The 25896-nt window shown below is 38.1% G+C and overlaps 1 protein-coding gene across 1 annotated transcript in view; it reads left to right on the top strand.

Moving 5' to 3' along the window:
* The window catches only part of MDFIC2 (MyoD family inhibitor domain containing 2), a 103005-nt gene that overhangs the window by 57205 nt on the left and 19904 nt on the right, over nucleotides 1-25896 (top strand). The window contains exon 3 of the mRNA XM_019947483.2: nucleotides 9-47. Coding sequence (XP_019803042.1) covers nucleotides 9-47 — 39 coding nt within the window. The remainder of the gene's footprint in view (nucleotides 1-8; nucleotides 48-25896) is intronic.

Raw genomic sequence — 25896 nt, 5'->3', positions numbered from 1 at the left:
TCTTTTAGGACCATCCAGCTCAATTCAAAATCCTCTGGAAGACCCTGGTAGGTTCATTTTATTTCTTTGTAATAGCTTCCTATACTGGCTAATGGGTACTTTTGGTGCAATATGATAAGGGAAGGACTCCATCTTTGTCTACATCCACAGTATAGTGGCCACAGCACCGGCACACACATCATCACACATCTGCATTATTCAAGGCATACTGCAATCAGTTTCTACCTTGAAGGTGCTTATACCCTATCTCTGCATACATGTTAGGTCACAAAAGTTTAAAAATCATGTATTCATTTATACAATACATGGATTCAGAGTCTATGTTTAGGACCCTATGTTCAGCTTTGAGGGATGACAAAAACCTCAGTCTCTGTCCTCGAAGGACCAAGGAATCTCTCAAAGATATCACTTGAAGCTGGAATCTGCAAAGAGGACTCCATGTATAATTAACATCTGAGCTGGGTTTGGGGGCATAAGTAGAAGTTTCACTGTTAGGCATGTGCAAAGAGGCCAAGACAGAAAAGTTGAAATGTGCTTTCTCGCTTAGTGAAAAGATGACACAGAAGAATGGGGAATAAATAGCAAGGTAGCTTTTAAGCATTCAGCAATGAAAGTCTGCCTAAATATGTCATGGTTCTCCGGTAGGAGGCAATACTGTGCCCCAGTTCTTCAGGAAGAGGCAGGGCTAAATGAGCAAGACGCATTAATGAGGGGGAAAAAAAAATCCAGTGTCACATTGACAAATACAGTACGGCCCATTTACATTAAGTAAAAATCAGACGTGCATATGTTCGTTAATGTAGATAAAAGGTCTAGAAATGAGTTATCCCAAACTGAAGATAGGAACAGCCTCCATAAAGAGTAGTCAGAATGAAGCAAGCAGCAGGAGTGAGGTAGGAATTTTCCTTTGCTTTTACACTTCCGTATCACTTAAGCTCTTTTTTTTCCACAATAAAATTTTATCTACATGTTGCTTGCCTAATAAATAAATACTGTTTACATAGAAGGAAGTTTTTGATCAAAATAAGGACCAAAATAACACTGGCAGGATAAGGAGTGTGAACTTTTAAAAATTAATGTTCTTGTTATTTTTGGTTGTCAGTGGGGTAGAGAGCCAATACCCTGAGCGAGACGTTAGGAAGAATAACATTTTGCAGGTGGGATTATCTTTAAGCCAATAAACAAATAGGCAGGTAGAACTCTTTGGAGGTCGTTACATAGATAAATACATATATTTTGTAGGTGTATATGTATATATAAATTAAACAAATATATAGCCTAAATAAATATATTTTATATAGGAGGTTATTCCAAATACATATAATGAACATACATAATAATGAATATATATAAATGAACAATAAGAGTTAGGGAGAGAGAAGAAAGACAAGTTCTTTTCTGAGTAAGGGATTTTAAGATACCAAAGACATGCCTTTACGGATGTTTGCTTGCAAAGTGTCTTAAAGACAACACATCTGGCTATGGAGAGCACAACAAGCAGAGTCGGATTTCAGGTGAGATGTGGCAGTCATCTACATGAAGACGAGAAGTGAAGTAATGAATGAGGTCAAAGGTCATCAGGGAATAAATGAGGTCAGCAAGGGAAAGAGTAAAGAGAGCCTAAGGCAAAGCTTTGAGAAGGATCATCCATTAAGAGAAGGGAAGCAATGCACTGGCTCATTCATTCACAACTAATTTTTTTCAAAGACCCTGAGCCAAACACTGTAGGTTTTCAGGACAGAATAGAGCGGTGGAAAAAATGGCATGGTGACTGCCCAGAGGGACTTATAACCACTGGAATGAGAACACCCACTAACATTAACTGAACGCTTCGTGACTTTGCAATGTCACTGAAGTATCACATCAACCTTAAAACAATGTTATTACCATCTCCTCTCTATGGATGAAGACATGAGGCTTAGTGAGGTGGGCAATGTGTCCCAAGTCATACAGCTATGAAGTGGCAGGGACTTGATTTGAACGCCAAGTTTATCTACCACCACAACTCATAAGCCTGTGTAACGCTGCAAAGTGGCCAACCAATGGGTCATAGAAGAAACATGAGAACAGAAAAAGAAAAAAAAACAACAGCATTCTATGCTAAAGAAGACAGGGACAGAGTCATGGGCCTGCTAAGCCATGTTATCAAGGAGGAGGGAAACTGATGCAAGATCACTGATTTGATGGTTAGAAAGTCATATATTCATTCATTTATTCACTCAACCAATATGTATTAAGCAGCCAGCATGTATTACCTCATGGGCTTTGAAAGATCAGTTTTACTTCTGTGGGGATGGAAGTCAATTGTGAAGGATTAAGGAATGAGTAGATGGTAAAATCGCTTGCGTTAAGGACTCCTCTGAGGAATTGGGTGATGGAAAAATTAGCTTAAGAAGGATTTTCAGGCTATGGTGTACCTAAGCAAGCACGCAGAGGCAGGATGGAGTCAGTAGAGAGAGTGAAAATACAGGGAAAGAGGATGATGGTGAATACAGATGCTTCCTATGGATGGAGAAAGAGAAGGAGACGCAAACTCCTGAGGCAGAAGGTTATCTTTAAAAGGAGAAGGGTCCCTTTTCCTCTGATAGGGGATAGAAGAAAATATAAAGGAACTGAGAAATGCTGCTGCAAAATGCAATCATAGGAAACTGTACCAATAAGGTTTTATGTGCACACTTCTAGACATTGGTTCTCGACCCTGGCTACACACTAGAATCATCTTGGCAGTTGTTACAAACTGTGATGCTTCGACTGAACTCCAGTCCAATTAAATCAGAAAAATGTGAGGTTTCTTCAGGCTGAGGATATCCAAGGCTGTAAAGAGGACTTGGCGAGGTGTGACTAGGGGGGAGGTTACATGTGATAACCACTTGAGTAAAATGAAAAACTAGGATCCAATAAAGAAATGAATTTGCCTAAAATAAAGGAAGGAAGGAAGGAAGAAGTGGGCAAGAAAATAGAAACATTAGTATGTGGGGAGATGACAAAGGATCCTTATAAATTTCCAAATTGCTGCAAAGTAGATACACGTGCGTCCCATTACTTATGACCATAAACTGTACTAAGCACGGGTCTTAACAGTACTACTCTCTTTTGCATTCCCAATCAATCTGCATCGGAGTCCCTGGCATACAGTGGATACTCAATAAACATTAGTTGAATGAATAACTTAATAAAAAAACAAATGTATAACTCAGGTGGCAGCCCAGCCCTCTCTTCAAGTATCTAGAATCCTTGAGAACGGTGGAATCGTCTCATACGCAATCCCAAGCCACTCACTGCAAATACTTCTCACATCTCAGATCTACATGGGGCCTCAGCTGGTTTCAGGGGATATGATTTCAACCTCTTTATTCTTAATGCCATCAACAATAGGTTATGTGGGTAATCGATTTTTACTAAAGTTTTACAAAAGTGAGAAAACAATGGGGAGGAGGGCTTTATCAGCAAAACACCAGCCAGCAAGCAATTTAAAATTAGCTATTAGACAGCCACAGTGTTAACTATGTCACTTGGCCTTTCTCATTGGCCCTTATTCCATGCTGAGCCCTTGCCTCCTGCCATCTTGCTGCACTCTTATTTCCGTCAAGCTTCACCAGTACCACCCAAACCACAAATTTCACCTTTTCTTATGCAGAGCAGTTTCACTATGACTATCTCCTACACCGAGGCTTGGGGGGATCCCACTTTTAGTACCTAAACTTTCCCAGAAGTGCTTTTGCCAAACCAAAGGTTAGATATTAACCCCAACCTTTTTAGGGCCCCAAACTTTCATAGCCAATTATGATTTTAAATGGCCTTTTCCTTCCTTCCATACAAAAGAATGAATCATCCTGGGAAGACAAATGGAAAATCCCCAACCCAATAATAAATGAGGCCCCGTGAGGGAATAAACATTCGTCATTGGAAGTCCATGGAATACGTATACACATTACTGTTGAGAATAATCCTTACCTTCCTTATTGGGGCATCTCAAAATTAGTGTCTTTGTCTGTGAATGTCATCATCATCGTATCCAGTCACATGAGCAGTGATGTGAATACAGCGGGCACTCAACACAGACGCACTAATCATGAGGATAAAGGGTAAAGATGAGATACTCTCTGAGATTTTATACCTTATAATAATAGTGGTAATAATAGCTGCTTTGTATGTCCAAAGCCGTTTAAAAGCATTAACATTTCACATGGCCACACATCCTCGGAAAGGAGATCAATATTTATGCTTCCAAGTGTGTCAAGTATACAGTTGCGGAACCTCGAGGTGAAAGTTTCACCCTGCCAGTGTCAGCCTCAGACCTTGGAAATCACATCCCCAGTTCAATGTGTCAGAATAATAAAGTGACCCCGGCTGGCTGAATGTATTCATTAATGGCTGGGGGTGGGGGGTGGGAAGCAGGGGGAAGGAGCAGACAATAAGGCTCTGGGAACTCACAGCGCTAAATAGCCGGCAAGGAAACACTATTATTTGGTGTTGCATCAGTTCTGGAAGGGAAAAAGATATATACACACACACACACACACACACACACACACACACACACACAGACATCACACATCACAGCAGTCCTGTTTAGTCCTTTCCAATGAGAATTTATTTTTGTAACTCCTGGTCCAAGTAATTTTATTGCCACTGATTGGAAGGGGAGGGGGATGGTACTAAGAACTTCCTTCTGGCGTCTCTCTCTCTCTCTCTCCCCGCTTAGTGTGTGTTTTGCTGATTAAGCAAATCGACCTTAATTAGGAACTAAGTAGAAAAGAACTCTGCAAGGTTTCCTTAAGCAGCGTCAAAACGACCACAGCCCATTCTCAGAGCCCATTAAGAGGTAATCAACCAACGCAACTAACAAGTCACTCAGACCAGACTTTTGGAATTTGGCTCTTTTGTTCTGTCAGTTTGAAGAGCGCTGGGCGAGTGATGCAATTTAGAAGGGAGCTCTTTCAGAGCTTTCACTCAGGAAGGCATCGGGAGCTCTGGGGGTAGAGCTTACTTAGCTCAGAAAAAGGGAAAGAATGCAAGTTTGCATTGACAGCTTGATCCCAGAGAGAGGCTGCGGGGCTGCTTGTCTGGCGGGTCCTCTGGGTGTGCATGAGGCACGGGTAGGAGCCCTCGTCTTAAGTGAACGTGCGCCTCCAATATTAAAAGAACAATTACCTTCCTGTGCACTGCTCGCTGTTTGCTACTGCTGTTTCCTTCAATAAAACCTCTTTTCACTTGCCAATGGGAACCTGTCAGGCAATAGTATTTTTCAGGCGTGATACACTTACTAAAATGCCCTTGTGAGCTTTTAATACATTTACAGTTGGTAACAATAGGGCTGTTTTGTCAGGAAAGGTAAAAGAAAAGTATTTGTTACAAATGCAGAGCAATGGCAAGACAGGATTGGACCAGTGTTGCCGTGCGTGGTGGCTGCTGGTCCCTCCTAAGTGTCAATCCAGCTGCCGGAGAGCAGGGAAAAGGAGCAAAATGTGATCAGGGTGTGGTCTTTTTATTCAAATTGAAATTCACCTTTTTTTTTCCTAACATAAATACATTTTATAGACAATATATTGTTTCATGGAGTAGAACATATTCTTCTTTGGTGATTACTTATTGATTTTCTTTTGTCTATAACAATTTAAAGTACTTTATTGCTTACATTTAAATAAATGCTAAATCAATTGTAAGTTATACAACTATATAGTAGATATATGTATAGAGACATTATCCAGAATACATGCCCCGGTCAGAATGGAGACTTGTAGAAATACTCACTTTAGATGACTCTTATAAGAGCAGAAATGTGAAGAAATAAAAAGATCTTACATTTCATCCTCAATGCTCAATTCTTTTTAACATCTTTATTAGAGTATAATTGCTTTACAATGGTGTGTTAGTTTCTGCTTTAGAACAAAGTGAATCAGCTATACATATACACATATCCCCATATCTCCTCCCTCTTGTGTCTCCCTCTCACCGTCCCTATCCCACCCCTCTAGGTGGTCACAAAGCACCGAGCTGATCTCCCTGTGCTATGCAGCTGCTTCCCACTAGCTATCTCTTTTACATTTGGTAGTGTATATATATGTCCACGCCACTCTCTCACTTCGTCCCAGCTTACCCTTCCCCTCTCCGTGTCCTCAAGTCCATTCTCTACATCTGTGTCTTTACTCCTGTCCTGCCCCTAGGTTCTTCAGGCCCTTTTTTTTTTTTTTTAGATTCCATATATATGTGTTGGCATACAGTATTTGTCTCTCTCTTTCTGACTTACTTCACTCTATATGACAGACTCTAGGTCCATCCACCTCACTACAAATAACTCAACTTCATTTCTTTTTATGGCTGAGTAATATTTCATTGTATATATGTGTCACATCTTCTTTATCCATTCATCTGTTGATGGACACTTAGGTTACTTCCATGTCCTGGCTATTGTGAACAGAGCTGCAATGAACATTGTGGTACATGACTCTTTTTGAATTATGGTTTTCTCTGGATATATGCCCAGTAGTGGGATTGCTGGGTCATATGGTAGTTCTATTCTTAGTTTTTTAAGGAACCTCCATACTGTTCTCCATAGTGAAGTTCACCTTTCTAATAAAGACCTTTGTTTGTTCAGATCCTCTTGGATGGTAACACAAGCCAGGTGGGTGGCGGGCGTGCAGCATCCTTATATTTGAATATATATTTGGCCCTTGGATTCACCGTGGAGCACTGTCTTTAAAACTCAAGCAAGATGAATTGTTCCATAGATAAACCTCCAATTAAAAGAGATTTTCACCCAAAAACTAGAATCCTCGAGTTATAAACTATAGTTTGCTGTGATCACAGCTCAGGTTTGTTTCGTTAAATGAAACCAGATATTAAATAATAAATAATCAATAGAGAACGTCTATCAGCCAATTTCTAGAGAGATTTCTGTTGTCATTCAAACATCCATTTGGCTAGAGTTTAAAATATATATATATATGAATCATCTATTATTTGCATAACAGTAATAAGTTGACAGAGATTTTGAGAACCAAATAATAGTTCTAGTGGTCAAAAATAAAGATTTTGATACTAGCCCACAAATAAATACATATTTTTATGAAGGGACATACTGGTGAGAAGAATTTCTGTTGTCATCCTAAGGGTGAAATGGATCTTCTGCATTATTCTGCAGGATAAAGGGAACTGGGTGTCATTAAACTATGTTCCCCTTCAGGAAAGAAAGAATAGGTGATATTAGTTGCTCAACATGTATTACGGTATCTACCAATGGGAGACAATATACAGTTAAGAGGACAGCTCCCATATCTGACAGTATGGATTCAAATCCTGGCCACGATATTGTTAATTCTATGATCTTAAGTAAAATGTCTCCAACTCTCAGTTTCTTAACCATTACTGTGTGAGGGCAGTAATAGTACCTACTATTATACAACTACATAGTACTACTGCTACAGTATCTACTAAGTACATTTCTTATAGTTGAAAATTAAGTAATAAATATATTGTATTTTGTATCAATCCTGTAACCCTATAAATAGTAAATCGTTATTATTCTATAATAATTACTGAAACATATTTATTGATTACTTATGAGTTGTATTCCAAATTAACACGTTATTAACCAGACTGATTAACAGCAGCTGCTGTAAACAACCCCCAAGTTTCCATGGCCTAACTTAATAAACGTTCACTCGTGGCCACCCGAAGTTCAATGCAGATAAACACTTCTCAGTTGTCTCCCACCACATGGTGACTCAGATATCTAAGCATTTTTTCTCTTGTGGCTCTGCCATCCCTAGAAGCCCCCTCAGAGTTTTCTACTGTATTCTTTGCTTATCTCTGTCCGAGAAGTAAAGAACAAAACGTGGAGAATCACAGGGCGTATTTTAGGGGATAAACTGGAAGTGAGGCACAGTATTTCTGGCCGCATTCCTTTGCACAGAACTATGTACCTGATCCCACCTAGATGCAAGGAGGCCAAAAAATGTACGTTTACTGTGTATCCAGAAAGAAGAAGAAGATTTGGCTCAGTAGACAGCCAGTCTCTGTCACCAACATAAATCTTTATTAGCTAAAGTCAGTATAATTGAGAGTAGTTTCCTTAGCCATATTTGAAGCACTGCGCATGCCAATTTATGCAAATTAGGAGCTTTCTGAATATATAATGTCCTTCTTAGACGCACTGGCGCTGTTGACCACTAAATTCTTTTATACACTCACCTTCCTTGGCTGCCTCTGGGTTTTTCTTCTACCCTCTGACTATTCCTCCTCACTCTTCCTTGCTGATTCCCTGTCTAACATATGTACCAGAATGCTGATAACTGAACTCTTTTTTCATAAAAAGTTTTACTTTTTTTTTTCTTCTTTTTCTTTTTTTAACAAAAGAAAATGTGTATTCTTCCTACTCTTCCTCAGATTCCGCTCTTGACTCACCTTCTCTGGGAAGACCTCTTCTATGATGGAGACTGAGCTGGGTGCCCCTCACCAGCAGCCCTGTAACCCCTGTCAGAGCATTTGTTACATGGAATTCTCAGTGTCTCCTCAGCGGAGTCTGCTCCTTGGAAGTGATTTGAAAACTGACTTATGTCTTTTATCTGAGTTTCTCCTCCCCTAGTATAATAGTATCTACCACAGAGCAGACAATACCATTCACTGAATGAATTAAGGAATTTCGAGGTAAATCCATCTGTACATCTTAGTCAATAAAGAAAACCAAAATACAAATGGAACTTCACTGCTATCAAAGAAAAAATGAGTCATGAAAAAAATAAACGGGAGGAATATATTTACCTTTATAAAGGTATAAAAATCTTTTTTTTTCAATTTTCAACATTTAACACTATACCTTTTAAAAAGCAAACAATCTTGAATGTTGTACCAGTTTCCAGTAAATTGACTTTGGAAATATTTTTCTTTCCTTCATGTATTCATATACTATCACTTGAAGAGAAAAGACAACTTAGAACAAGCCTATCAAAGAGCCTTCTCCCAAAACTTGCAAGCTATGTTAAAAAAAGAAAAAAAAAAGGCCATCTCTGAATCTCTATTAGTGAAACTTTTCTTTCGGCAGCCTAATATAATTACAAGACAAATAGTTCCTTCTAAGATACAAGAAAAATACTTATGCTAAAGGTGGGTGACTTTTCAAGTTAAACTTTGATTACAAGATTTTTTATCAAGGTTTTTCCATTCATTCACTGTGAAAATATATAGTGTTACATTTTCTTCAGTATTTTTGCATTATTGTCTATTTTACATCTTATTATAAATATTCACCTCTAAAAAATGTCTTTCTTTATAACAAAACTTCTTAAACTTAAGGGTAGGAAAGACTACTGTTACCACCTTATTCATGCCAAATATTAAAATATTGCACACTAAATCCTAATAATTGTGGTGACCTATTCAAACTGATATCATTAAAGTTTCTCCTTTGCATTTAATGTATACTGCATATTCTATTACCATTATAATACCACTAGATTATCAATATTACTTATTCTATTATACATACTAAGAATGTTATTTCTTGCCTATTAAGTCTACTTTATCATAGGCAGGGCACCATGATAATTAAAAGCTCATCTTCTTTTCTGGAACCAGACTTCCTGAGTATAAGTCCCAGCGCTGCCATTCACTATCTGCAATTACAATTCATAACTTATATTACCTATCTGTGCCTCAGCCTCCTCATATATAAAATGTGGATAGTAATAGTCCTTAGCCCATAGGGTTGGTGAGGATCATATAAGCTTACACATGAAAAGTCTTAGAACATCTTCTGGCACATCAAAAGCCTCTAGAAATATTTAGCTATTATTACTTACTGAGAGAGTACTGTATGTTCCATTTTTCTAAATTTCTTATTTCTGTTTTCCCCCATTCATCCTACTTTAATCTGTCTTCTAGCTTCACCCACCTATTGAAATTCCTCTAGCAAATTGTCACCGAATTACCAAACTCAGCAGTTTGTTTTCCATCCTGAAGTATCCTTGCCTTCTTTACAACATTTGCCCTTTTAATCACACATTTTTCGGAAATGTTCTCATCTCTTGGGCAAGAAGAGGCACAGAAAAATTCAGAGAGACTGATATTATAGTTTTGGCCCCAGAAAAAAATAGTGTAAGGAAAAGGTTGTAATTGGCTTACAGGTAATGTGATGGAAAGTAGTCAAATAAGAATAGCTAGAATCCTGGACTCCAGTTTACTTTCTCTATAGTTCATCCTCCATATTGGACTTTCTAAGACAAATATATGATCTTGTTTTATTTCTGCTTAAAACATTTCTTTCAGGCTCTTAAACAAGTTAAGGGAACTTGGATATAGTTTGCGTGTTGGGGGGGGCGAGGGGTCAGTAGTCTGTATTATATGTTTGCGTATGGTGCATTTTTCCAAGGAAAGAGTTCATATACTTCCTTGGGGTCCATTCCCCCTAAATCAAGAACCACTGCCCCAATGGAAAGTCTAAAATCCACAGACATACATAAAAAACTCCACCTTAACTCTCACAGTCCTTCTTCTCTCTTTTCCCTTTTCCCCCCATGCTCTACTAAGTACTGTTTTTCACACTTCCATGTTTTACAAACTTTTTCTTCTTTCTTGAATATCAGTGGCCACCTGGCAGCTGAATACTAATTTTTTGAGATCCAGTGAAAACGTCATCTCTTTTTAGACTTCTATCTGCTACAATACACCAAGCATTATTAGAAATTCCTGAATTTCACACCCAGAGAACTATGTACCACCGAACCTTATTATCCGTTTATCATATGCTATTGAAGTCATCTGAGCGCCTATCACCACACTGAAGGGTAAACTCAGAAGACAGGGAGCAGGTCTTATTTACCTTTGTGTATCTACCAGCAGTGAGCATACTGCTAAGTACTACGTAAAGAATCCATAAATGTTTCACAGATGAATGAGTGAATTACTGATTGTTGTCTTGCTTCAAATTCATCTGTTAGGTGGATATTGCGTGACATTTTCTGAGGGATCTTTTTTTTTAATCCGTGTGGTTAATCCACATAAATACCATAGTTCTGAATTCAGGAATAAGGTGCTATGTTTCACACTCCTTAAATTGTTTTAAATCGTGTTAAGTATCGTATCAAAAAAAAAAAAAAAAAAAAACCTTGACAGTTGGTGATGAAACAAAGATTTGATAGCATGATTTTTAAGTCCTAGGAGGCCAACACTCTTTCCACTAGTAACTTTTGTCTAAAAGGGACAGTTTGAAGTTATTTCGATAAAAGCACCACCATACATCTTGAACTGAACACAGCAGTGCTGCAGTAAAAGCCACATACATAGCTCCAAAGGGAGACACTGAGATAGAAGCAAATGACATATTTTTAAAAGACATACATCTAAAGTACTTTTTTCTTTCTATGATAAATATATTTTCCTTCCATTGTTTCATCTTCATGGATTACAGAAACACCAAACTTCGTTTGATCCACAAGAGAAAGTTTTCTTACAAACATGTATAAAGAAGTTAGAATTAGGCATGCTTCTGGCATCTTCCCTTTTTGTGGAGAACAGGATTTTGAAGCAGGAAGAACATAAACAGTACACATTGACTCCTGACACACCATTGCTTTCTTCAACTAGAATAATACAAATTTGCAAGTGAACAAAAGAGTGGGAGGTAGATATCTGATTTACAATGTTTCTGAGATAAAGAACACTGTAAAAAAAAAAAGATCCATGTGAATAATAAAGCATTGTTAACTGAGTCCTGACATTTCTATTCTAGTGACAAAGACAGCAGAACTGCATACGGGCGCCTTGTGCCACTTTGAAAGTGGGAGGAAGACATATAATTATAATTCTTACAATGACGAGAATTCAAGAAAATCTGGGGAAAAATTTATTGAAACACATATTGACATATTAGTATTATAAATTACTTTCTCTTATTGACCTCCTCCCCAGAATTCTTTTGTTGGCTAGCTCATCATGGCACTAAAGGCATCTCATGAAAAGAGAGACCTGCCTTGAAAATTCTCTTCTTACGTTGAAAACTATCTACCATGTATTTATTCTGTAACTTGCTCAACATGCGAGATATATTAGAGAAATACATTTTCAAAACAGTTTTAACCTCCATTGTCTTGAGCGCACGTATCAACTCTGTCATGTCACTTATCCAAAATCTTCATGGAAACTTCACATTTAGGCAAAACTAATGAATCTGTTTTAACACCCTTTGCGAAAGTCAAAGAAGATATAATATTATGTTTTCACTTAACATACATTTTCATCCATCTCCTTTCTTTGTTGGATGGTGTAAGAGGGGAAAAAAATACTACAAAAATTACAGTGATGTTATCAACCGCAGTGTTTCAATAGAGAACAGAATTGGAAATGGCATTTTGCTGAGTGAACCTCTAAATGAATGGAAAAAAAAAAAAAACCCACAGGGATGAATTTTCTCCTGGTGTTTATCTCCACTGAAGTCTCAGAGGGAAGACTCCCAAGTGTTGAAGGAAGCTCTCTAACTGACCCCATTACTGCCTTGGGCACTGGGAAGGCAAAGGGGCAGTTGTAAAGTCAGACCCTGAGTGAGCATCCTGGAAATTATAGCGTTGTGTTAAATGCATCCTCTGCAGGGTGCTTTCCTATCTTCAGAGAACACTCATGAAATGCTGCCAACGAGAAAACTAAGCGTTTGTCTTTAGAAAAAGTGCCACCTTTTATGAAACATCTGGAGCCCATCCAAAGGGCCTCCAGAATAGATGCAAGAACGTAATAAAGCAAAACACCTCAGCCATTGAGGGCTAGAGTCATTTCTGCACACGTACCAGGGTTATTCATCCACCATCATAAATACTCGTGAGACCAAGGAAGAACGCAGGGTATCTGGTCCATGTAGAGTTCAACTCAAGGCCCATTGAACCAGTAAGCAAGAAGCCCACTTACAAACTTAGAAGAAAACATAGTTTGGCTATTTCTTGCAGTTTACTAATCCCATTTCATCCACACTCAATATTTTCCCTCTGCTTGTTAGTGATAAGGATACACATGAGGATTTGGCTTTTACATGAACCTGGGGTTTTCTACAATGCCTGTTGTGATAAATAATAAAGATTAAGATACACGAGGAAATATATAACGACTAGAGATATTGCACTCTTGTACATATCCAACGCAGAGAGCATATCAGCCAAGTCAAGAAAGAAAGGACACCACAAGGACTGTGGAGGGGGGCCGGGGGGAGAAGTTACAAAAGTCAGATAGACTAACGGGTACCACAGAAAGAGCACAGTAAAAGAGGGTTAAAGATTAGGTCCCAAAAAGTGATAAAAGTAAATTCACCTCTGAGAAGAAAAAAAGAAAAACACCACCAAAAGAACCCAAAGAAGCCCAGCGTCATCTGCTCATTTGTATGTGAATTAAATTGACTGCCTGTAATCATGTTGACCTGGTTCTGTCCTAGGATGCTCTTAAAATTGGGTAGTAGGTTGGGAAAAGAAACACCTCAGAGTTAAGTTCTGGTGATGAACCTAGGACAGGGCACCGGCCTTTAAGTCTCATTCGGACAGTACGAGAATTTAATAGATTACTCATTCTCTAGAAGAGAATTTCAATCTTTCCTAATTGATGCATGGCAACTAGTCTCTTTGAAATCTACAAAAGTAACTTTTGCTCGGAAAGGAAAAGAGAGGATCATTTCTAATTCTAACTCAAACATCTTCTTAAGCATATGTGTGCCCGAAGTATTGGATGCGAGCGTTTATTATCGGCACTCTGCACTCATCTCAGCTGATCTGCAGGGATCTGTGCAGAGATAGATGGTAACAAGAGAGAGGACTTTGGAATCAGAACAAACTGGGTTTGAGCCTTGGCTGTGTGACCTTGGACAAGTTGCTTCATCTCTCTGAATTTCAGTTGCCTTGGGGCTCATAATAGCTACACAAAAATTTTGGGGACCACTCTCCTAGGTATTAGAAAACAAGATCTAGGTGGGCTCACGCTAACATGATGTATAAACTACTGCACAGTTACCAGCTGGACTCAACAAGGTGATCACCTATAAAGGTATTCCTTTCAGAGCAACCTTGACAGGAGCAAAGGTACTTCCTTTAAAGCATCAGCAGTATCTTCTGATGACTTACAGAGCTCTCCTAGAGAAACAAAAAATCCTCGTTCAGCAGTATCTTCTGATGACTTACAGAGCTCTCCTAGAGAAACAAAAAATCCTCATTCCAGTCTGCCACAATTATTGAATTGGAAACACCTTGTATATTTATACCTGTTTGTGTATCACCAAGGGACAACCTCAAAGTATAGCTGACTCATTTCAGGTTTAAATATCCCATTAGCTAAGCTGTAAGGAAGTTCACGTAACCCAGGAGGCCCTGTGGTTCCACCTAAAGTATTATTCCTTCAGAGTTTCTGTTACCGTTTTCAACCTTTTGAGCTCTTGCAAATGTATTTGGCGTTCAATTAAAGTGAGATTAATCCAAAACAGATGTAGTAGTACTAGTAGTAGTAGTAGTACTAGTGAAGAACTGCTTTGTTGAAAGCCTACCCATCCAAAGTACTAAATTATAAGCACACAGACACAAACAAATCCACAAGTATCAATTCTTTAAAGTGATTTAAAATGCATAGTTTCATATAACTCATTTGACAAAAATACAAATGCCGATGCGCTCTTAACAAACAGCTACAATGCCTAGTTTTATCTTTATGGAAACATAAAAGCATTTCAGATGCTGAGGACCTAGAATCTCGAAGAGTCTTCATCTCCAGTAACCAAGAACAACTCAAATTTTACCCAAACCTCCAACTCTCCATGGCTATGACTGTTCCCCTACTTGAGTTCTTAGATTTCCAAAGAAAGAGACCGGCAGTGCTTCTTTGTCCTATAAACTTGGGGGGAGTGGGTGGACCATAAAAGCACCTACAGCGATCTAAAGCATAAAGGGTGGATGACATCATGGTTAATACTACTGTTATTTTCTAAGTGAGAGTCAGAGCGCTCACCTGCTAGACACAAAGGATTTCCACCAGGCTCAGGGGTTCTTTTTCTATGACAACCTAATTGATAGAGGCTCTTAAAGAGAATCAGGAGATTAATCTACCCAACTGATAGGATGAGGCCCAACACTCATCATCTAATTTCGTAATGTCCTGTAAATATGCAAGCTCTCCTTAACAATGATAGCCAAACATGATCACATGCATCAGAGTCCCAGGGAGTGGGACAAGAGCCAAACTGCCTTATCTTCCATCATACATTGTCCTTTCTGCCCCTTCATTTGAACCTTGGCCTCACTGGGGATTTCTGACCAGCTATTAGTCATTAAGGGGAATTTCACTGGTACAAAAAGCAGGTTACAGATGGCAGAGAAGGGATACCTGTGGGCAATCTATCTGTTGACAAGTTTGCCTCCTATAAATAGACCATAAAGACCCCAAAGGCACAACCATGCCACATTCATCTTTGTGCCTCCTGCATCTTTGTTAAGAGGAAGGACCGTAGCTTCCAAATGCCTAAATTCAAATTCCTACTCCAATCTCTACTAGCTTAGGAACACACCAATGAATAAAGCACAGCCCCCTTCCCCTCTAAACTGCATTTTCCTCGCTAGGAAAACTGTACTTATAATAACCTCCTCATTGGGTTATTGTGAGGATTAAAGGAGAATTCATTTAAAGCACTTAGCCAAAGCTTCTCACGGTGTGGAGCGACTATTAGGTGTCCTTATTTTCATTATTACAGCAGGTGCTAAGTGAATGAATGGATGGATGAATTGGTGTCTGGAAGATGAAACTGACATCTATGATTTATCCAACATCTAAAATTCTATAATTTGACTCAGTTTCCAAAGAATTTCATATCTGAAAACTTACCTGAAAATATGTCACCTGTCCTGGCTATTATTGTACCTGTTTTGGATGCAATATAATATAGCGGAAAGAGAAAGAGACTAGAGGCCAGGGGAACAAGAATTTAAACATTTCATTGCCTACCACTTAGTAAGCAGATACTGATCTACATTCATGCAACCTTTATGCCAAATGCTCTGCTAAGGTCAGGAATACCAAGGCATGGACCCCTTTCCTCACAGAAAAGAAAGACACATGCATAACAGAATGTCTTGGAAGCACAGAAAGAACCTTTGTCACAAGTCAAGAAAGGCTTCAGAGAAGGTGAAATGCCCACTGAGGATGGGAAATGGGTTTCATTAATCCCCATATTCCCTGTATCTGGCAGGGTTTCTAAGTACAGGAGCAGATGACAGATAGCTGTTAAATAAATAAGTACCATGTCCTCCAGGTCTGAGGAATGAGGCGCTGAGTAAGGTGGGGAAGGAGGGAAGGGAACTCTAAGCAGAGAGAATGGCACTTGTAAAGGGCATTCGCAAAATTGGGAGTCACAAATGTCTATGTGTGGAGAGGATGCTGTTGGGAGGAAAGGATCTGCAGATCAAAAGAGACAGTGGGAAAAAAAGAAAAAAGAGACAGTGGCTGTGAACACACTGCGTGAATTGAAAGCCCCCGACAGCTGCATTACTACTGTGCTGCTTGCTGCCCTGATTCTGACCTTTTTGGCATCCCATAGGGTTCTGAGATGGGTTCCTCATCTCAACATTCACTAGCTCCAGGATCTTCTCCAAAATGCCCGAATTCTCTCTTCCGCCTTTCTTTATAAAAATATTTTAGAGAATCACTAAAGAATAAAGACGTATAATACTTGCCTTCATCATTCCTTTCATTAAACAAAGGAAATACTTATACTAATACTTTCCAAAGAATAAAATTATTGACATGTACACAACTGACCACTCCAGACACTAACATTTCTATTTGACTATCTTGGTTTCTAATCCATATCGTTGCATCAGTATTTTATAGCATTCATTTTAAAGTTCCCCATTTTCAATTGGTCATTTTGAAAAGGAATATTTTTTCAATGAAGAAATATATTTTTCTTAGTTTTTACAAAGGCCTTTTGTGTCAAAATGCTCATTTAAGAAAACGTGAAAGATTCTGAAACTTTGGAAAACTCATGCTCGTTACAGGCATTTGGAAAATTCAGAAAACACTTTTGTGAGTGGAGGTTTTATCTGAGAATCTTTCTTACGTATAATTTCCAGGTAACTGCCATAATGAAGAATAAAAATGAATCCTGCAAAGGTTGCTTTATAATTACACCCAGATACCATCTGATAAGGAGACCAAAGAGTTCTACACACTTCCTGGTTTGTGGCTCTGTCACCTCCAATCAGTGCTAGTTTTGAATAAGGACATTCACCTCAATATTTTCATTGTAATTTTAGCTTTGTAATAACCATTGATCGTTCCTCAAGACAACTGTCATTCTTTCCTTGCCTCAGCATCTCAAAACCTGAGTTCCTACCTTTGCTTTTGCTTTCTCTGGAAGTGAAAATATAACTTTAAATAATGTTTTCAGAAAAGGTTTTGTTAGTTTTCTTTAGAGTAGAATATTTTCTTCTGATAATGTATTAGGAGAATACCTTAGCATACCTTCCCACAGAAAAGACAAACTGATTGAGGATAAAACTGTCAAGGCCTAATCTCTCCTCAAAATTTAAGAAATGTTGCACCACTGTTTTTTGGCACGTAGCTTTGGCAAAAATGATTTGGGGACAACCTCAGAACAATTCTTTCTTATATGATCCAGTTTTCTTGTCTGGGTGCTTGAAAAATATCTTTTTTTTTTTTTTTTTTTTTGCCGTACGAGGGCCTCTCACTGTTGTGGCCTCTCCTGTTGTGGAGCACAGGCTCCGGACGCGCAGGCTCAGCGGCCATGGCTCACGGGCCCAGCCCCAGTGGCATGTGGGATCTTCCCGGACCGGGGCACGAACCCATGTCCCCTGCATCAGCAGGCGGACTCTCCACCACTGTGCCACCAGGGAAGCCCAAATATCTTTATTTTTATAATTTAAAATACTTTGTAGGATTATTGGTCTCTTTTTTACTAAATTTTAGACAGTGAGGTACACACTCATAAACTGTTTCTACTGAAGACATACACATCAAGATTATCTTTAAACAAAGCTTATATTTAAATTGTTTTGGTTTCTTCTTTAGGAAGCTATTAACGCTTGGGTGAGATCTATGTGCTCTGACCTCTGTATCTAACACCATGTTTATCATCATAAGTTCAGTCCTTTATCCTTTACTTTTAAACTATGGGAAAGCTGTTCATATTTACTCTCTACATGACTACTGATATTCTCTGTAGGGTCAATTCTCTGTTTTACTGCCCAGAACGCAGATTTCAATTCTGTCATTATAATCTTGACTTCTTCAGAATCTCTTAATTCACTGTGTCCCTCTGGATCTATCCTGCAGGCTTTTCACCTCCATTTGTTTGCTCCTTAATATTTTCTTCTCTTTTCTTCACAGATTTCTTCAGGCAATCTAATCAGAATCTCAATTTTTGAAAATTTTCTGTTTATTGTAAAAAATCATACCTGGATTGGTTAGAGTGACAAAGAACTACAGCTCGCTGGTCAGATCAAAAAGCACAGCTCTTCAAAGGAGAGGGCAGCTCAATTTTCCAAATGATACAGAATATTCATTACTGGACCAGGCAAGGTGTTGGGGCACGGTGGGGAGACAGAGGTTGTGCACTGCCCTCTCAGCTGAGCTAGCCGAAGCGCCAGACGGATTGGATTCTTTAGTTCAATTCTAATGAGTAGATATGTTGTGTTAATTCTTCCCAGAACAAGCAAACCCATATTTTGTGGACGTGAGCATTTTTCTTTTTCCATATTGTCAGAGGTGTTTAAGAAGGAAGCTAGGAGAAATTTTGTCAAGGATTTCTATAAAGACAATATTTTAAACTTGGAAGCTGTGACTACAGTGACTATTAGGCCTGTGGAAATAACTTTTTAAAACCTATCATGATTAATGCATGGAATAAGTGGATACTTTTTTAAAGGAGACTTGTTTTTTCCTTGAAATGGTTCAAACACTTCATAGAATTGTTCTGTTATTTTTAAGACCTGAAAATGTAACCTCAGTTTGTGCTAGCCTGCTTTAAGCATTCTAAAATATATTCAGAATAGTCTACCTTCACATGCTGGAATACTGAATATTTTACGCTCGGACAAGGAGCAAACCGTAGGTCTTTCGCCAAGCACCGTCAGTGCACTTGAGTATGGGTTACCAAAAACTCTGGAGAATTTTTTTTTTCTATTTATTGTTATAGCTGAAATCCTTGTGTCTCTGGTAGGCTTTAAGTGACATAAATATGCATTTCCATCTGCACGTCCTTGTCAGGAATAGTTCTGCTGGGAGGTGTTATGCCACCCAAGTACTTCCAGAATAGAGTCTGTTAATCCTGTTACCACTATAGAAACTCAGAGGAAAAGTCTACTCAGGCCACTACTGCAGCTGCTGTGGCTGTCAGTCTTCCAGTGTGCCACACCCTCGGTACCAGAAGGAAGCCTAAGAAAATGGATTTTCCTTCAGGTGGAGAGGGATGTAGAGGGCTGACCTCAGTCTATTACTTAGACCAGCGGTCTCCAAAGTTTTTCTTGTAAACCTTTATTAGTAAAAAAAGGGGGGAAAACAGCAAGGCCCACTTTAGGTAGGTATGTGTATACATACACACACACACACACACACACACACACACACACACACACACGTGCACATGCAATGGATATATAAGTTGCCACATGAACTGCTATGTATGTTATAAAATATACCAAAATAACTATTATATGATAATTTTCTTAAAAAAAAAGTCAGTAGCTGCTCTAACCCGCATTGGATAGACTTGTACCTTCCCTAGGAGGGAGACCATTGGAGTACACTTCCACCAGATGGGCCACCAGGAAAATAGATCATAAAGCCCAGTTAGGCTTCTGATAGACGCCATAATACACTGGGCACATACAATGGGCCAAAGGAGTTGTAAATGAGCACGTGCTTTGCTTCTCTACTTACTCCATCTTGTTACCTCTTGCCCTTCCTCCTAGTGTGGCTTGACTTCTAGCCTCCAGGCTCTCTGCTTAGATCTCATCCCTATCCTACATTTAGATAGGCATGTTACGAATGGGTATGAACCTGTCAAGACCTACAAGCCAACAGGGATCTTGCATAATCTGTCAACAGACATGTCACCTCAGAGCCCTCAGGACACAAAAGCAAGAACCAGCTAAATAAACGAAATCCAAACGTCAATCATCCAATAAATATTTTGAACAAAAACGTATAGATCTATAAACCCAAAATGAATGTCTTTCACTGTCTAATTCCATATAATACAGCAGAGCTCAGAATTACCCATGAATCTAGTTGTGGAACAAAAATTCTTCAGAAAGGCAGTGGATATGAAAAAAACCTCGCACTTCTCATGATAGTGAAAGACGGTCTTTTCAGATATAGAAAACTGAAGACTTGGCTCAAAGTTCTGTTTGAATTGATAAAAATAAATTATTTTATTGGTAAAACCTAGAGTCAGCCAGAAAAGAGTATGCAAACTTCCCCCAATCACTACTGGTGTGGGTATAAATTGACATGATCCTTTTGGAAGGCAATTAGTAAATTATACGAAAAGCTTTAGAAATTTGGCCATTAATCCGATTAAGTCCTTACTTATGAATTAAACCTGCATAAATGAATAGATATATGAAAAGATTCATGAAAATAGCATTTAAGAATATTTATAATAGCAAAAATTGGCAACAATTTACAGTTTTATTGAATGGTGGAATGTTAAATAATTTATGATATGTCATGCAAGAAATGTTATGCATTATTTGACTTCTTATTTATTAAGTACCTATTATGTTCCAGGCACCCTTCTAGGAGACTGCAATTAATTAATATAGACAAAGCTTTCATAAAGGTGATATTTTAGTCAAGGGTAGAAGAGATATATACTCCATAATCAAGTAAACAAATACATAAACAAAACATTTTCAGAATAATGGAAAGCACTATGAAGACAATGAAATTGTGATGTAGTAGAAATGGCTGGTGGTGAGGGCTTGAGATTAGTTTACACAAGCATTTCTCAAATTCAGAGGAAACCATATTCTTTGTGGAGGCTTTTTTTTTCTGTCGGGGGGAGGCAGGGAGGATTCCTGTGCATTGCAGGATGTTTAGCAGCATCCCTGGCCATGAGTCACTAAAAACACTCATCCCAATCATGACAGTAAAACACATCCCCAACCATTGCCATTGTCCCCTGGGTGGCAAAATCTGCCCCAACTGAGAACCATTGCTTTAGATTTAGTGTAGGGAAGGCTTCTTTGAGGAGGTAACATTTGAGCTGAGATGTATGTTTTTAAATAATCTTTAGGATATAGGGAAACATTCATGAAATAACTGTAACATATATAATACAATATATTCAATAAAATCGCAATATTGATTTTCCTTTTAAACCTCTATCTAGACAGACAATATAGCATGATGGTTAGAAGCACAAACCTGTAGCCAGGCTGCCTTAATTATAATCCCAACTCCATCACTTTTTAGTTGGGTGACCTTGGGTAAGTTACTTTATACCCCTGTGCTTTTGGGTCCTCATCCAAAAAATGGGGATGACACTAGTAGTACTTAACACATACGGTTTCTGGGAGTATTAAATGAGTTAATACACGCAAAGTTCCTAGAAGAGTGAGTGGCACATCTTGGAAACACTATATATAATATATACACATATACTGCATATATAATAATATATTAAAATTAGATAAACATTCTAATTTTAATATTTTATATATTATAAATCTGACATATATGTAGATATATATGCTATATATACACCAGATTTTTCCATTGTCTCTTTGTGAAACAAATGAAATAATGTGTTAATAATGGTAGAATTACAGGGGATTTTATTTTCTTTGTGTCTTTTTATATTCTTCACAGTTTTATAGATACAAATGCAAATGTTGCTTTCACATCAAAATAAAAATCAATATGTATTTTAGCACAAAAGAGAGAATTTTTAGACTTTCACCAGGATCAACTGGCATAGCGAGAGTGGGAGAGGAAGACCAATGGAAGATGTGCTCAGAAACACCTGTCCCAGGGAAAATGAGTCAATTGTCAACTGAAAGCTGAGACACCCCACGTTCAATCTGTCAGTCAGTTCATCAGTCATCTGAAATTTACTTAACGCTTGCTTTCTGCCAGACACTGTGCCAGGTGCTGGAAAATCAAAGATGAATGCAGGTCACATTTCTTCAAGGAGCTCACAACAGAAAAGGGAAGAGAAATACATCCACAATTAGCCACAGTACAATAAATGGAAGTATAGGCTATAATGAGGACCAACCCAGGTCTCTGGGGGCTCTCAAAGGTAACAATTTCAGTTGGAGTGGGGGGCAGTGTAGGAAGCTTCACCTAGGAGATGACACTTGCAATGGTCTTTGAGGGATAAGTTTGGAAAATGCAATCATTTGTAAGAATTCTGGTTTTGAGCAAACACAGAACGTGCTTCCTAATCAAACACCAGCAAAATCGCTTAGCCTAGAGAAAGGAAAATCAGAAAGGACAAAGGAGTTATACTTCAGAAAAGTGTCTTGATCTCATATCAGAGTGCCTGGTTCCATAAAGCAATTTGTGAAAGTTTGACTGTCATAGGAATTAGAAGGCATAAGTTCAAGTACTAGCCCTGCCCCTTACCAGCCGGGTAATCTTGGGCAAACCATTAAAATCTCTGACACTCCATCTACTTCCTCATTCATATAATGGTGATAATAATACTTTGCAATACTGTTGTGAGCGTCAAATGAGATAATGCAAGTAAGAGACTTTCAGTGACATTCAAATAGTTGGGATGATAGATTGTGATGGTTTTAACATAATAGAGACGATCGTGAATAATTATAATTTAATTTTTAACATTTATATTCAAACATAACAGTAAAAAAAGAAATCAAATCTATATACAACACCAATTATACATGAGTTTATAGCCTGATTGGCTTCATTTATTTTTTCAAAGCTCTTAACCTATTACTAATCCAAGTGCATCAAGCTATAAAAACTGCTAACCAATTATTGTTTTCCTAAGATAACATAATCTCTGCTTCTTGAGACACTTTATACTAACGTTAAACTGAAGCTAACTGCATGAAAATGAAATGGAGACTCATAATTGCAAACTGTTTTCATGTCTAAAGAAGATTCAACCACTTCCTAGGACTGAATTGCTCCTTGTTAAAGTTTAAGATCAAGCTATAAAAGTATATCACTTAGCCTACCGGTGCAAAGTATAGTGGCAAGCAGAAAACGCAGGTAATTATCTAGAAATATTAGGCCAAAAATCCCACTTCGGCCCCAAAAGACTGAAGTTGCTTTGCAGGTATCAGGGAAGCCTGAGGAGGGGGCCACGTTCAACTTTCTCTTAGAACCTTCTTCTCCTTGAATCCTTTTTACCTTGAACACTCATTGCTATGACATGTGGAGGAATAATATTCTTTTGCTTTTTCTCTCTCTAAAAAACAAGATTTACTAAGGCTGACTGAAAAGGCTTAAAATGTCCTCTTGTCACGGCCCTTGATAAACATTTTACCTAATGTTTTTTGAAGCAGAGTTTCAATTGAAGTGCTGCAGAAGACAAAGCAAAACAATGATATGTAAAACTGCTGCTTTAACCTGAATGTCTTAAAAAACAAAACAAACAAACTAAAAACCTGAATGTCTTTAAAAGACATCTAACCAGAGCTGGCATTTGAAAAATTAAAGAAAAAGAAGGTCCAGTATAATATTCTTAGTTCATTTATCCTTCCCCCATCAAAAAATAGATGTAATGAACCCAAGAGTTTTTGTTCAGTCTAACTAACAGGATATAACAAAGGAGTGCTCCATGAATTACTTACTGCCATTCATTTCAAAAGGTGAGAACATTTTAGGGGGCCTTCAACGCTCACCTTGAGAAAACCACCTTCAACGCTCACCTTGAGAAAATTACCCCACTCAGCTTCCGAAAAAGAAAATGTGGGTTTTTTCAAAAAAAAAAAAAAAAAAACACCTTCTTTGAGTATCAGTTACCTTTTATTACGCTTTTGTGACTACTAGGGAACCCTCATCGTCCTCATTTTGTTCTGTCTTTAGCCATACTATCAAATCTCAAATTTAACTCAATGTAAGAAAAATAATGCTCTATACATACAGAAAATGATTCTAGCTCGTTCTAATAATTTTCATCATGTGTGATCATGTTGTATGCTTTTCTCTACTTTGTGTATTGTGTCATTACCTACCAAGCTGTGGAGAAGAAAGTCCATATAGTCTAACAATAACAACAAAATATCATTTCTGACATTTGTGTGAACTTTAAAAACTTTCCATACAAAGGAAAGAACTTTTTTGATCTCTACCGTGTCAGCTTACTAACCATACTTACTTATTAATGGTTTAGTAGCTTACACTTTGAAATGTCACTTGTCTGTTTTGATCTGATTTCAACCACGGATTATCACAGTACTGAATTCTAAGCTAGACTATAGTTTAAATCCAAAGGAAAATATAATTCACCACTACAGCTTTAAAAATGGTCCAAACATTTGAAATACACACTCACCTTAAACATTTTGGTCTAGAATTAAAATTAAAATCACCCTGCCTTAACAACTTATCTAATAATTTTCATAGAGGCTTCTGGAGTTTAGCGTTCACAAGAAAAACTTAACAACAAGCAACTTTTGTCAAAGGCAATTTGTCGGTAGAAATGGATAAGTTAACTGAGAATAAGAGAATGGGAAAGAAAGAGCTGCTGACATCTTGTGTGTATGCATGATGTGCGTCTGCTTTGTTTCGTTTTGGTTTTTCATGAGTAATATGACCAGAAGAGTACTGCTCACGACATCATTTTGATGACAGTGAGTAAGATGTCTTAGGAGAGTTGTTATTACAGTTGAGATCAATGATTACTGAAACACAGGCTGACCTTGTTTCATTGTGCTTTGCTGTATAGTGCTTCACAGATACTGTGTTTTTTATAACTTGATGGTTTGTGGCAACCCTGCATCAAACAAGTCTATCAGAGTCATTTCTTCCAACGGCATTTTCTCACTTCGTGTCTCTGTGCCACATTTTGATAATTCTCACAATATTTCCAACTTTTTCATTATTACTGTATTTGTCATGGTGATCTGGGATCAATGATCTTTGCTATGACTATGGCAAAAAGACAACAACTCACTGACGGTTAGCATTTTTCAGCAGTGAAGCATTTTTAAGTAACGTATGTACCTTGTGTTTTTAGACACAACGCTGTTGCACACTTAGTAGACTACACTATAGTGTAAACAGAACTTTTATATGCACTGGGAGAGCAAAAAATTCGTGTGGCTTGCTTTATCGCAGTATTTCCTTTATTGTGGCCATCTGCAACAGAACCAACAGTATCTCTGAGGTATGCCTTGGAGTCCAGATTTGAGGGCACAGAAGATTAAACCTGAGTGGTAGTATTTCAAATGAAAAAACAGAGATGGACTTGTGAGATATTTAGAAGGAGTAAGAAAGAAAAACTGGAAGGTCATTGAACGGAGAGATGGGGCAAATCGAATATTTTTAAGCTCATGAAACTGGCAAAATGACAATACTATGAAAAGAAATCGAACTGTGAATTCTCCAGGGATATCCAGGATTACCAAGTTTGGGGAGGAGAATGAGGGGCCAATAGAAAGAGACACAGTAATTGTAAGGATTTGGCCAGTAATTCAAATAAAACATCCAATAGTCAGTTGCAAGTTTGAGACTGCAATTTGTGATGACTCTGGGTCTCTTGAGGACTATTTGCTCTTAGTCTTTGAATTCCCAAGCACCTAGTACAGCTAGACACATAGCTTTTGTGGCTGGCTGGCTAACTGCATAGAGATTTGGGGCCCAAGTGCACAAAGAAAATAAGTTGTGAGTGTGAACGAATACAGACTTTAAGACCAAGGAACAAAGAAAGGAGCCAAGAGAACA

The sequence above is a fragment of the Tursiops truncatus genome, chromosome 10 (assembly GCF_011762595.2).
Source record: "Tursiops truncatus isolate mTurTru1 chromosome 10, mTurTru1.mat.Y, whole genome shotgun sequence".
In the NCBI taxonomy this organism is placed as follows: Eukaryota; Metazoa; Chordata; class Mammalia; order Artiodactyla; family Delphinidae; genus Tursiops; species Tursiops truncatus.
Note: the sequence above shows the minus strand (reverse complement) of the source record. Positions and strands in the feature narration are given on the sequence as shown.